This window comes from Corylus avellana, chromosome 2 (assembly GCF_965113065.1).
Source record: "Corylus avellana chromosome 2, dhCorAvel1.hap1.2, whole genome shotgun sequence".
Lineage (NCBI taxonomy): Eukaryota > Viridiplantae > Streptophyta > Magnoliopsida > Fagales > Betulaceae > Corylus > Corylus avellana.
In genome coordinates this window covers 45,323,844-45,336,053 of record NC_142491.1, presented here as the reverse complement: position 1 = coordinate 45,336,053, position 12,210 = coordinate 45,323,844, and the positions used below count along the sequence as shown (strand labels likewise).

Genomic DNA, 12,210 nt, shown 5'->3' with positions numbered 1-12,210 from the left:
TCTTTTGTTTTGTGTTTTTAAAATATTAATAAACACCCTAAAATATACAATCAAAACTGTTTTTATCTTTATCTCATGTGAGAAGACCTTATCAAATTAAAAACAAAAAAAAAAAAAAAAAAAACAAACATACACCCTAAATAACTTTTTAATTACTGTTTCACGAGGATAACGATCAATTTGCCGCAGATAATGTTCCATTTTATTGGTTGTAATGGCGCCAGAGAATGTTGATGACTATATGTCGTCAAGTCAACAAAGACTACAAAGACGAAGCCAACTTGCTTTGTTTCTTCTTGCTAGCCTGTTTTTTACTCCTTTTACAAACTCTTCCTTCTTTTTCTTTTTCGTCTGTCGTCTCCCTTCTCTCTCTCTTTCTCTCTCTCTCTCTCTCTCTCTCTCTCTATATATATATATAGATAAATTAATCAGTGATTTCTCTGCTCCATCCAAAAAATGATGACAATGGCTCCATCCCATGCATTGAAGTTGGCTCTTCTCCTCTCAAGCTCCCTCATTATCCTCAACTTTTCTTGTGTTCCCGTCCATGCCCTTAACCTCGGTATTCAACAACGTACAGATGTCTATAACCCTGATGATCTGGTTTGTTCTTAACCCACCACCCTTTTATTTATTTTCTTTTCCCATTTTTATATATATGATATCCTGATGTTTCATTTTTCTGGGCTTAATTTGTTATGTGTTTGTAGAATGAAGGTCATTGCACTAGAAAATGCCAGTCAAAGTTCTGTAAAGGTAACTAATCACAGATGTCTCTACCCCTGAGAATTAAGGTTTATTTGAAAATTCTTCACTTCTTTAATGGGTTAACCAAGTTTTATTTTGTTTGTTTTGAACAAAAGTTTCTCCAATTCTAAGATATGGAAAGTACTGTGGGCTCTTGCACGGTGGATGCCCTGGGGAGCAGCCTTGTGATGGTCTTGACACTTGTTGCATGCAGCACGATAGTTGTGTGGAAGCTCATAAGCGTAAGTTTTGTTAGAATATTAATTAAATGAATAAATCAATATTTTGGATAAGTTGTTATTTAATATGTCATCATAGCAGAGGTTTTGAATTCGAACACTATCTCCGACATTCACTTCCCATTTTACGTTTGAATCGACATGTGAGAAAGAATATTAAAATATTAGCTAAATTGTTAATCCAATTGTTTCTTATAAGTTTAAGCTTTTAACAAGTTCTTCCGTGATAACTAGAACTTCATATATATACTTATACACAATCGTCATAGTGATTTAATACGTATGATTGAGTGTAATTAATTAATGGTGATGGTGTTGTTGTACGCAGATCAATTTCTAAGCACAGAGTGTAGCCAAAACTTACTCAATTGCATGCAAAACTTCAAAAACTCAGGAGGCCAAGGGTTTGAGGGGAGCCACTGCAAAGTTGATGATGTGCTTCGTGTCCTTACTAAGACCATCAAAGTTGCTTTAGCTACTGGAAGACGTCTTCATATACCCTGAGATTTGAGACTAAAGTCTACTTCCTCAACACTTAAAAAGTTTATAAGCCGATGTGGTAGTCCAAATAACACTTATCATGCCACTTATTAAAATGTGAGCTTTTACGTGACATTCTCTTTTATAAAATATGGAATGCTATAATATGAGTTTGTAAGAAGATTGTAGTAAGGTGTAATAGTAACCAAGATATTTTCCAATGACCTTTTTCATTCCAATTTCTTTACGCTCCAAATAACCTTTCTTCGGCAACCTTCCACCTCCCCGTGAGGCTTTTCCACCGCCTCTCTGCGGCTCTTTCCGGGAGAGGAGGGAGAGAGACTTTGCTTTCTCCCTTCTCCCATTTTCCCCTCCACCTAGTGCGGTCGTCTCCCCTCCCTCCTCCGTAACCGGTTCTCTTCTTTTTCTTTCTTTTTTTACCTTTGAGCAATGACGCCACCGTTCATCCTTTCCCCTAACCACCTTACCCCACCTAGTCGTCTCCCTCTGGCCATGTTCCACCCCCTACAGAGGTATCGTTCACGGTTTTTTTGTGGTTCTCAAATTCAGTTTTTTAAAATCTAGATCTGTTGTCCTCTCATCTTTCACAGCTCCGACACGCCACACCAATGTTTTCACAGGCCTCCTAGCTTTCCACCGCTGCCGCCATCGTCTCATACCAGCCACCACGAACTGCCGCGTGGTCCTCACGCGCCTGCGCGTGGATTTCACGCGTCACACTTGCCGCCATGTGTTCTTCGAGCTCTTGCCAGAAGCTCTTCCGCCAGTCTTTCTCTGCCCCGTTCTCTCTTTAAGTTGCTGCTCAGAGTGCTTTATTACTACTTCTTCTTTTTTTTTTTTCCCTGTATTTATATATTTTTGTGTATTTTGCACCTCCTTTTGTTATTTGTTGCTTGTTGGTTTTATGGGTTATTGTCTCCCTGATCTGTATTGTTTTGATCTTATGGTTGAGACTTTTGTAGTCAGTTTTGTGTTGGTCCCTCTCAATCCTTCAATCCTTATATTGGACGATGACAGTGCATATTCGGCTTCAGCCTCTTTCTAGAGGTTGTTGTTGGTTCCTAGTGGGGGTTCAGATAGGTTTGCCTTAATTTGTACCCATTTTACTTCTAAAACCGCCTTGTGCGGCCCCTTGGGAGGACCGAGTCACTTGTTTGACCCATTTCTTACCCTTTATTTATATTTTCACGCTGTTGTTTTTCATTTTGGGTCTGTTGTTGGGGAGCCCACCCAATTTTCGTTTTTAAGATCGTCTGCTTCTTCTTCCTTTCAGATCAGGAGTGGAAATGAGCCTCCCTTGTAACCCTTTTCTTTATTCAATTAGAAGAAGAAGAAAAAAAAAAACAATTGCTAAAAAAATCTTCCTACAAATATTGTTACAATTCCTTCCCACTTGTCATAATAGTTATCAGCTGTGCACCAATTGTTTGAATAGCTACACTGAAAAATTCTTTCCGGATATTTTGATAGCATCCCATCTTTTTAATATGTGGTATTTTTTAAGTATTTTGATGCCTAAAATGGACTTAAATTTTATAATTTGAGAATCTAAGATTATTTGAAAAAATCACACTGAAAAGTTGTAAAGAGTTATAAAATAATTGTAAATATTGCTATTATGACAATACGCGGCTAAATTTGTTTTGTTATTATGTGACAATAGTATGTGTGGCGGCTTGTTTCTATGGGTAAAAAGAAGCATAAAGTGATGCTGGCTTTTTGCGTTTTGATTGACATGAGTGACCCCAGATATTTATTTAGCTCTTTCTCCATCAACCTTCCAAGTTCTAAATAACTTGAAGAAGTCCTTGTCTCCAAATTGGAACTAGACACTATACTTCGAACAGGAAAAAAAAAATGTTGTATCCACATGCATCACCATCTTTCAATTTTTTTTTTTTTTTTTTTTCAACTTTGAATGTGTTATTCACTCATTATTGGTGGGGAGGCCTATTATCTCGAATCGAAATTGGTTGCAATTCGTTGACTGAATTGAATTGTAACTTGGCCGATCTGTGAATGAGAGAGAGGCTTGATAGGTGCCATGATCATAAGCTGAAAGCTATGCGAAGCCTACTTTTTTTGACATATCCACACAATAGGGGGAAGGAGATTCAAATTAGTGACTTCTACTTCATGAGACATAGTTCACAACTGATTGAGCTACTCCTTGAAGACAGTGCAAAGCCTACTTGTTCGAGCAAGTAATAACCTAAATTGATTATAATTTAGATAGCTAATTATAAAAAATTGTTGTAGCCGCAAGGGGTTGACCAATAGAAATTTAGAGGATCCACCGTCGTGGTCGACAAATCCAACAACCATCTAACTTATCCATGCAATACTTTCAATTACTTTGGCCGCTTGGTTTCAAGTCCATACTTCTAGGCTTGCTCATCATTTGTTTTTTTTTTTTTTTTTAGCAAATACAGGGAAAGATCGAGGGGATTAGATAGAGATATCTTTTTCACTGTTGATTATAATGGAAAGAGAGAATGAGAGAAGAATTGGGCTTCCAAACACAAGATTTGAAGCAACCTACTTAGCAACGTGGTGCGCATGAAAATTGACACTTTTGCCCATCTTTAAACAAATTGCAGATACTAATGAATATCAACAATGATAAGGGAGAAAGACATTCTCAATACAAATTGGCTTCATTGATTGCCAAAATGGTAGTTAAAGAGTCTCATTCCATGAAAGTATATATGTTTGATTTCTTTTATTTTAGTATATGCATGCTTGGAAGAAAGTATGATAGCTATTTCATTGGGACTTAATTAAAAAGTAAAATTATTAATGAGTACGCCTAGGAGTCGTACTATAACTTTTAACACAAGTTTCTTACAAATTGACATAACAGTCTACATGACACTTATTGTAATAGTAATTAAATAATTAAATTTGATTATGACTGATATGACACTATTACATGAACTTGCTAGTTTATAAAGAAATATTGTTATAAGAGATATAATCCCTCAAACATTTTCCAATTCTTAAAACATGTCTCATAGTCACAAAAAATGATGCCCCCAATAATTAATTTTTGGAAAAAATTCACTTTACCCCCTAAGTTTCAGGAGTTTTTCAATTTGAACCCAAAAGTTTAAAAAGTGGCAATGTACCCCCCCAATGTTTCAAAAATTTTCAATTTAAACCTTCCATTAATAATTTTCGTTAAATTGGACGAAAATCTCTAAAATTACATAATTACCCTTAGGCTTTTTTTAAAAAAAAATTTCCAAAGTGGATTTTCCCCTTAATTTTTTCTCAGAGTATCACTTTCTCTCATATATATGAGAAAATTTTTGGAGAGGTGGGTTGGTAGACCGTCTCCATCTTCATTTGATTGTCTCTTGTAACTTTGATTCAAGATATTTTTAAGTTAGGCACATTGGTGTGGTTTCCTTGTCAATTCCTAGGAAGAGTCTTTGCTTTAATTTATCACTGATTTCTCAACCTTAATTATTAACAAAGTATTAAACTCTACCATTAGATGGACATGAAAATTTGTTCAAACTCAAAACAAAAATAATTGACAAACATATACCCAAAAAAACATTATAATTACTGTTTCACGAGGACAAGGAGCAAGTTGGCGCAGATAATGGTTGGTTTTCTTAGTTGTAAATGGCAGAGAATTTTGACGACTCTCGTCGACAACACTACAAAGAACATGTCACGAGGCGCTACAAGACGAAGCCAACCTCCTTTGTTTTTTACTCCTTTCACAAACATTGCCTTCTTTTTCGTCTCTCTCTCTCTCTCTCTCTATAAATTAATCAGCACCTTTAAGCAAAACCATGGGTCATATGTCAGTGATTTCTACGCTGCATCCAACAATGGTTTCATCACATGCATTGAAGTTTGCTCTTCTCCTCTCATCCTCCCTCATTATCCTCAACTTTTGTTCTGTTCCCGTCCATGCCCTTAACATCGGTATTCAAGCTACAGATATCTCTGTCTCTGTGGTTTGTTCTTGTTCCTCACATTACTCCATTTTTCTTTTTCTTTTTTCTTTTTTTTTGGGTTAATCGGGTATCCGGGGGCGAATCCTTTCGCCCCAACTAGATCCCGGGACACCGTGCAAAGCATCCTTTCCACACGGGTCGGTTAAAAATCGGGCTTTTGGGGTTCTTTCACACTCCATCTTAACCCACCCTTTTATTTATTTTCCTTTTCCATTCTTATGGTCCTCTCATGCATCAAAATGGTTTCATTTTCCTGGGCTTTGTTGTGTGTTTGTAGGGTAAAGATTGCAGTAGAAAATGCGAGTCAGCATTCTGTCAAGGTAATTAACTTTGTATTATAATTATAACTGATCTTTTAAATTTTCAGTTGGGATTAAGGTTGAGTTGATTATTCTTCAATTCTTTAATTAATGGATTAACCAAGTTTTATTTTGTTTCTTTTGGATTTGTGTTTCTTTTTTTATCTTTTTTTTTTTTATTTGGAATAATAGTTCCTCCATTTTTAAGATATGGAAAGTACTGTGGGCTATTATACAGTGGATGCCCTGGGGAGAAGCCTTGTGATGGCCTTGACGCTTGTTGCATGAAGCATGATGCTTGTGTGCAAGTTAAAAACAGTAAGTTCTTCCTTGATGACATTAATTTTAGACTTATTTTTGTGTTCACAATTTCATGTTCTTTCTGAAATGATCCCTATTTACAGTGATGCAATCGACTATTAATTAAAGAGACAACAAATTAACACAACCTTACTGATCGAGTCATTGGTTCTTGTTCTTCTCAGAATTCATTCTGATCAACAGAAGAAGAGTTTCATCATGTCACATAGGCATTCACAATCTGGTTTGTGATGCTTAAAAAATAAATAAATAAATCGTCCAATGTAGGTATGAGAAAAGATATTCATAGTGGTTGTTGAGATAGGGACATATATTATAATTTTTGTTGAGAGAAATCTTTTGGGATACAAATATCTTTATATATCTTTATAGTATCGGTGGTGTGGTATAGACAAATCCAAGAGAAAACAAAAAGTGGCCAATTTTTTTTTTTTTTTTTGGGGATTTTAGAATATTAATTAAATAATTGAGTTAATCCTTCATTAATTGACCAATAATGTGACAGATGGGTACATAGAATTTACATGTTTTTGACCCATTATACAAATGGTAATGGTGTTTGTGGTGCAGATGGGTATCTAAGCCAAGAGTGCAGCCAAAACTTACTGGATTGCATGACTAACTTCGAAAACTCAGGAGCCCATACGTTTAAGGGGAGCAGCTGCCAAGCTGATGAGGTGATTGATGTTATTTCTGCTGTCATGGAAGCTGCTTTACTTGCTGGAAGATATCTTCATAAGCCTTAGACTAAAGTCTATCGCCTTCCTCAAGAGCAAGAACTTCAGTTTGTTTTTGTTTTCAGTCTTTCTTCCCTCTCTTCTTCTAAGTTTTTGGAACACAACTATTTAACCCATTCATTTCATTGGGGGCAAAAGTTTTTCTTTTCTTCACTTTTTCCTTTGTTACAAAAACTGACGTGACAATGTGCATTATACTCGTCACATCAGCCATTAAAATGTAAACTGTCATGTGACAATTCACATAACATTTACTACATTTATAAGCCAATGTGGCAATCCACGTGAATAATACTTATCACGTCACTAAAATGTAGACTGTCATGTGAATTTGTAATTTTTTTTTTAATAAAAGCTATAGCAACTCTAGCATTTTTCACTGACCTTTTCATTGCAATTTCTTTACTGGCAGAGTGCTGAAATAGAAATTCTTGTACTTTGAGCAATTTTTTCTCCTAAACTTCCTGGCATTCAGGTGTAAAGTGCAACACATTATTAATCCTTAGGAAGCTCACCAAATATTGGGTTTACATTCTGGGAAAGTGAAACTTTAGCCTTAACAAGCAGTCTATATAAGGAGCATTGCCATACAAATCAAAAGTTGAAAACTTGCAATGTAAATATCTTATTTTTCAGCCTCTTTTAATAATAATAAATTAATTTCCTAATTTTTCACAGACGTTTAATCTACCAACATTTGTCTTCTGTGTCTCCTGCGTCTTCACATCTTCTCAGTAGGACCACTCTTTTCTTGTCTATCCAAAATTCATCTGCGGATCGAGAGTGAAAAACATGCAAACTCAATTACCTCATTTCCTCACAATTTTATATTCTATAAAATGGAATATATACATATATATCCACCTTGTCTGAAAAATGTTCTGGATCATCCTCCGGGGAGATTCACGACCTGCATTTTCTAACTCTAGCAACTCGCCGGAGCTGAGCCGCCAACCGAGAGCACCCAAATTTTCCTTTGCTTGTTTTACTGTCTTAACTCCAGGTATTGGAATGGCACCCATGCAAATGCACCAGTTTATAGCAACCTGGCACAAGTTTGTTTAACATTAGGTGAAATAAGGCTCATCCCTTCTGAATGGATTAGCATTCGGAAAAACAGATATTACAAGTTGGGGGGACAAGAATAATCACGCATTGGACTAACGTTTATCCAGAAACAATAATGAAAAATTTAGTCATTCTATACTCCAAAACATGGGAGACAAAATGATCTGACTTTATGGATTCGGTACTCCGAAACATGAAAGACAAAATATCTAGGGAACATGGAAAAGCTAAGCTATTAGATATAAATATATAGTTAAATTTAATGGTTTCTTGATTGTCATTTTCTATTTCTATTTCACCCGCCTGCGAATTTGCTGACAGAGCATGAGTGCTAACCTTGTCAACAAAGCAAGATACCTATAATCTTGATCCATTCATGTGATGAAATCATTTCTTACATCAGGATGCATGATAAAAGATAAGGTTTTCATTATGAGTATTTTCATTCTAACAGGCATTATCGTCATTTTCATACTCTAAATTAAAGCCTTGTGTTGCAGTATGAGCAACCAAAGTCTGGTAGAGTTGGACATTCACTGATAATGCAAAGTGAAATCATTCAAAGAAGCAAATACGTTTACAGAGTACTCAATCTTGCTTCCAAAGATGTAAGTATCCTGTTACCAGCCAAGAGCTGCAGAAATGGGTTGAAGCAAGTTTATGGCCCTTGACAAGAAGAGCACACTGAAATCCATGACTTGAGACAGCAAAAAAAAAGATGAAAACCCATGCTTTAACTGGACACCTAAAGATGAAAACCCATGCTTTAAATGGACACCTACATTTTGGTGGATAGAAAAAGCAGAAAAGGATGCCTGCTGCGGACCCCATATGCTTATAATAGGGCAGCAAGTAACCAGCACAATAAATAATTAAAGAAAAAAAAAAAAAAACTATTAGCAATGCCTATCATTTTGTTTGCATCCTTTTATTGTTTACATAGCGTTGGTTTATCTTTTCTCCACTTAGGACACAAACTTCTTTATCTATCAGTCATTTTGAGGAGAGGGGGCGACAAGTTACGACAGATTTAACAATACTTTTAGCTTCGCTAGTTAACAGGAAATCTAGCTTATCATTACTTCATCAATAACGAGACTTGTGTTCACTCAAACCAGTTTGAGGTGCTTAATTTCCAGAAAGCAGTAGGTTTAGAGCATATCATGCTTTTTTGAAATGCACTATTCATGAAAGGTATACCACATAGAACATATAAGCAGTATAATCATGTTGTTTGTTGGACTAGCAAACTATACCCCAATAACTGATAGATGTAAAGCAGTTGCAGAGAATAAGTAAAAATGATTACTTGTGGTACAGTTTTGCGCCTCCTTTGAGCAATTTCTCTTAGTGAACTCAACAAAGGCTCCAATCCTGGAAGAATTTGTCTGAAAAGCAAGGCCCTACAAAAATACGAGATTCCCCAAGTGAACACCTATATGCGTTACAAACAGAGTTCATCATTCACCTCTTTTCTATCAAATGTAGATGGCATAAACATAATCCTATGTACCGAGGCCCAGGTGGAAGTTTGGTGGGTGTGTATTTCCCAGTAAGCATTCCAAGTCCTAATGGACTATAAGCAATCAACCGGATGCCCAGAGAATCACATATATTCTTGATCTCCAACTGATCTTGTCCCATGCTTAACAAAGAAAATTGAACCTGAAATTGGCATGTTCTAGACTATAAGGCAACAGTTTCAGTATACAACCATAAAAATGTTTCTACCATAAGCAGTGTAACCCCAGCATAACCACCACTATTCATAACGTAATATAAATGCATAATAGTTTCATATCCTCTTCTAGGAACATAAAAATATATTTACATTTCCCTAGAGTAAAAAGAGGTGTTTTGTACATTGAGTGATATGTGTGATAGACATACAGCACTAACCATGTTAATTTGAGTAGGGTCTATAAAGAAGCTAGGCCACTGCAAAAGATACTAGCCTTGATACATATGTATAAATATATACCTGAGCTGAGCATAAGGGGACTCCCCGGGCTTTCAGATAATCATATATCTTTACAAGCTGCTTTGGTCCATAGTTGCTCACCCCAACTGCTTGAACTAAACCCTACATGGTACCATATTTTGAGTATTATTTATATGCATGACCTTGTAAATTTACTTTGAGGGGTTCAATTTGCCCCAAAATCAAGTTAATCAACTATGTGCCCTATTCTAATCAAATGGGTCTAATACTTGGGAAAAAAAACCAGGAAAACAGAATTCAAAATAGAAAAGAAACTAAAGGAGAGGTAAATTGTGGGTGTTAAATGGTACAAAGGCATTTATCTGCTTCTTGTGAATCCCCCCAGAAAAAGATTTTTCTGCATTCTTCTTCAAAAATGGGATTGCTTTATTTTTTTAGCAGTTTCAAAATGCTCCCATAATATTCATGTTCATGGTTTGTACGTTGGATTAAACTATAATACATGTTGCTCTGAAGTGCTTCAACTTATTCATATCAGGTACAAGAGCTACATTGAATCAACTTTTTTGGTCAATATGGCAAAATGACAGAGTATCTTGTTGACTAAAATAGTTTCCATTTTCTTATAAATAATGGTAACCTTCTCGTACATTGCCACTAAACCATCCCAAAGAGCTAACTCCTGCAAGGGAGCATAATTTGCAGTTGACCAGTGCAACTGTCCTATTCCAATTTGCTCAATCTGCATCCGATCTAGAGAGGCCCTGAAAAATTGTTCTTCATCAAACTTTATTATTATAAGCCAATAGATACAATGATTTTGGGAGTTTTATGGGATTTCATTTGTTTGGGGGGGTTGTTAAACAACAGACCACACTAGGGCAGATGACAATTTTTGAGTCAACTCAAGGGTGAAATGTAGTATTACTTGCAACAAACAGCAAAAAGTAGTATTACTTGCAAGCATTCACAAACTGCCTTGGTGTCAAGCGCCATGGATATGCCGCAAACTTCGTAGCAATCACAATGTCATCCTGTACCCGCTTTTTCCCTGAGGATACATTTATAGAATCACTGAAACAATTATTATATTAAAAGGCATTAAAACTATACTCTCACCGAGCAATACCCACACCCATTTTTTCCCCTTTGTTGGAAAATCTTACTTTCTTGATTCTGAAATGAGAATGACAGTTCATTCAAGAATTGAGCTACTTAAATCAAATTAAAAATATTTACGATATTGCTAAACATTCATAAGAGAATCTAGTGTTCTGCACGACTGCATTCAAATGAATACATCCTTTTTTCAAACATTGCACATTCAGTTCAAGCTAGAAATCTTGTTTCAATATGGTCATAAGACTGGTTTTTGCTCTAACAATTGGGACTAAGAGTAATCAAGTGAATGATAAATCATGTATACGCTGCATTAGTCATATTTTGGGCAGAAGGCCCCATTCCCCCACTAATTGAGGGAAAAAGGTTATTTGAACAAGCAATGTAGCACGAATTCAATTTCAATCAAAAGTTCACTGCTTGACAAACTTAACCACAGGGAGACACACATTTTGTTAAGAACCATTGGTTAATGGATTTTATGCCCACCTGAAAACTAGATGAAAGTCCAATTTTCTTGAATCATTTGATGACTAAATATGAAGTAAATTGAACTGGGAAAAGAAAGAAAAAAAAAAAAAAACTGACCTTGAAACTCCCGGATGAATTTCCCGAGAAGCTTTTCACTCTGCCCATTTAACTTTCCAGTCCCATAAGAATCAGCTGTATCAAAGAGATAGATACCGTTTTCCACAGCTAGATTAAAAGTTTGTTGAAGCTCAGTGTCCATTGATTCCTGGTACCCCCATAGAAGCTGGTTGCCCCATGCCCACGTTCCAAACCCCATTGGAGACACACTCAGTGGGCCTATCTTCACCTGTCAGTAACGTTGAAGCCCATGCTCCTTAAATTCAAAAACACAAACACAGCAATGCATACACTACACACAGGAACTAAGAGAAAAGTTTGAAAATCATATACCTTTTCCCATGGCCAATAGGGAGGGAGTTTGAGGGGATTAAAGGCCGAGGAAGGAAGGGAAATTTGGTTTAGAGGGCTGAAAGAGCCAAAATAGGCTGTGCGTGCTGAGGTCAAGAAAGCCATCTATTGTGTCTTCCACCAGAGTCACCGGTGGAGAGTGTAGGAAGACAGTGAAGAGAGTTGCTGGGCTTGTGGTGAGTATTGGGATCTTTTGAGTGACATGTTGGCCTTTCAATGGATAGGATGCATGTCAGGTCAGATTGGGTGACACCCACACCCACTAACAAACGGATCAATATCCTTGTCAGTCCTACTTTAAGTGCTCTTTGTGGATCCTCTGTT

The 12,210-nt window shown here is 36.4% G+C and overlaps 3 protein-coding genes across 3 annotated transcripts; 2 read left to right on the top strand and 1 right to left on the bottom strand.

The window, feature by feature from the left end:
• The first annotated feature begins 161 nt into the window (after positions 1 to 161).
• LOC132163590 (phospholipase A2-alpha) lies at positions 162 to 1,647 on the top strand. Its single transcript, XM_059573937.2, has 4 exons — positions 162 to 603; positions 711 to 756; positions 864 to 989; positions 1,315 to 1,647. The coding sequence occupies exons 1-4, from the start codon at positions 457 to 459 to the stop codon at positions 1,488 to 1,490; spliced, it is 495 nt and encodes a 164-aa protein (XP_059429920.2). The 5' UTR covers positions 162 to 456; the 3' UTR covers positions 1,491 to 1,647.
• A 3,605-nt stretch (positions 1,648 to 5,252) lies between these two features.
• On the top strand, positions 5,253 to 7,201 carry LOC132182986 (phospholipase A2-alpha). The gene is made up of 4 exons (XM_059596376.2): positions 5,253 to 5,461; positions 5,739 to 5,781; positions 5,953 to 6,078; positions 6,652 to 7,201. Exons 1-4 carry the CDS (start codon positions 5,294 to 5,296, stop codon positions 6,825 to 6,827), a joined length of 513 nt encoding a protein of 170 aa, XP_059452359.2. The 5' UTR covers positions 5,253 to 5,293; the 3' UTR covers positions 6,828 to 7,201.
• A 128-nt stretch (positions 7,202 to 7,329) lies between these two features.
• PLR1 (NAD(P)-linked oxidoreductase superfamily protein) lies at positions 7,330 to 12,171 on the bottom strand. Its single transcript, XM_059596364.2, has 9 exons — positions 11,869 to 12,171; positions 11,536 to 11,764; positions 10,786 to 10,879; positions 10,469 to 10,592; positions 9,868 to 9,969; positions 9,400 to 9,551; positions 9,196 to 9,289; positions 7,683 to 7,864; positions 7,330 to 7,588 (listed from the first exon to the last, which is right to left on the bottom strand). Exons 1-9 carry the CDS (start codon positions 11,989 to 11,991, stop codon positions 7,585 to 7,587), a joined length of 1,104 nt encoding a protein of 367 aa, XP_059452347.2. The 5' UTR covers positions 11,992 to 12,171; the 3' UTR covers positions 7,330 to 7,584.
• Between the last annotated feature and the right edge of the window lie 39 nt (positions 12,172 to 12,210).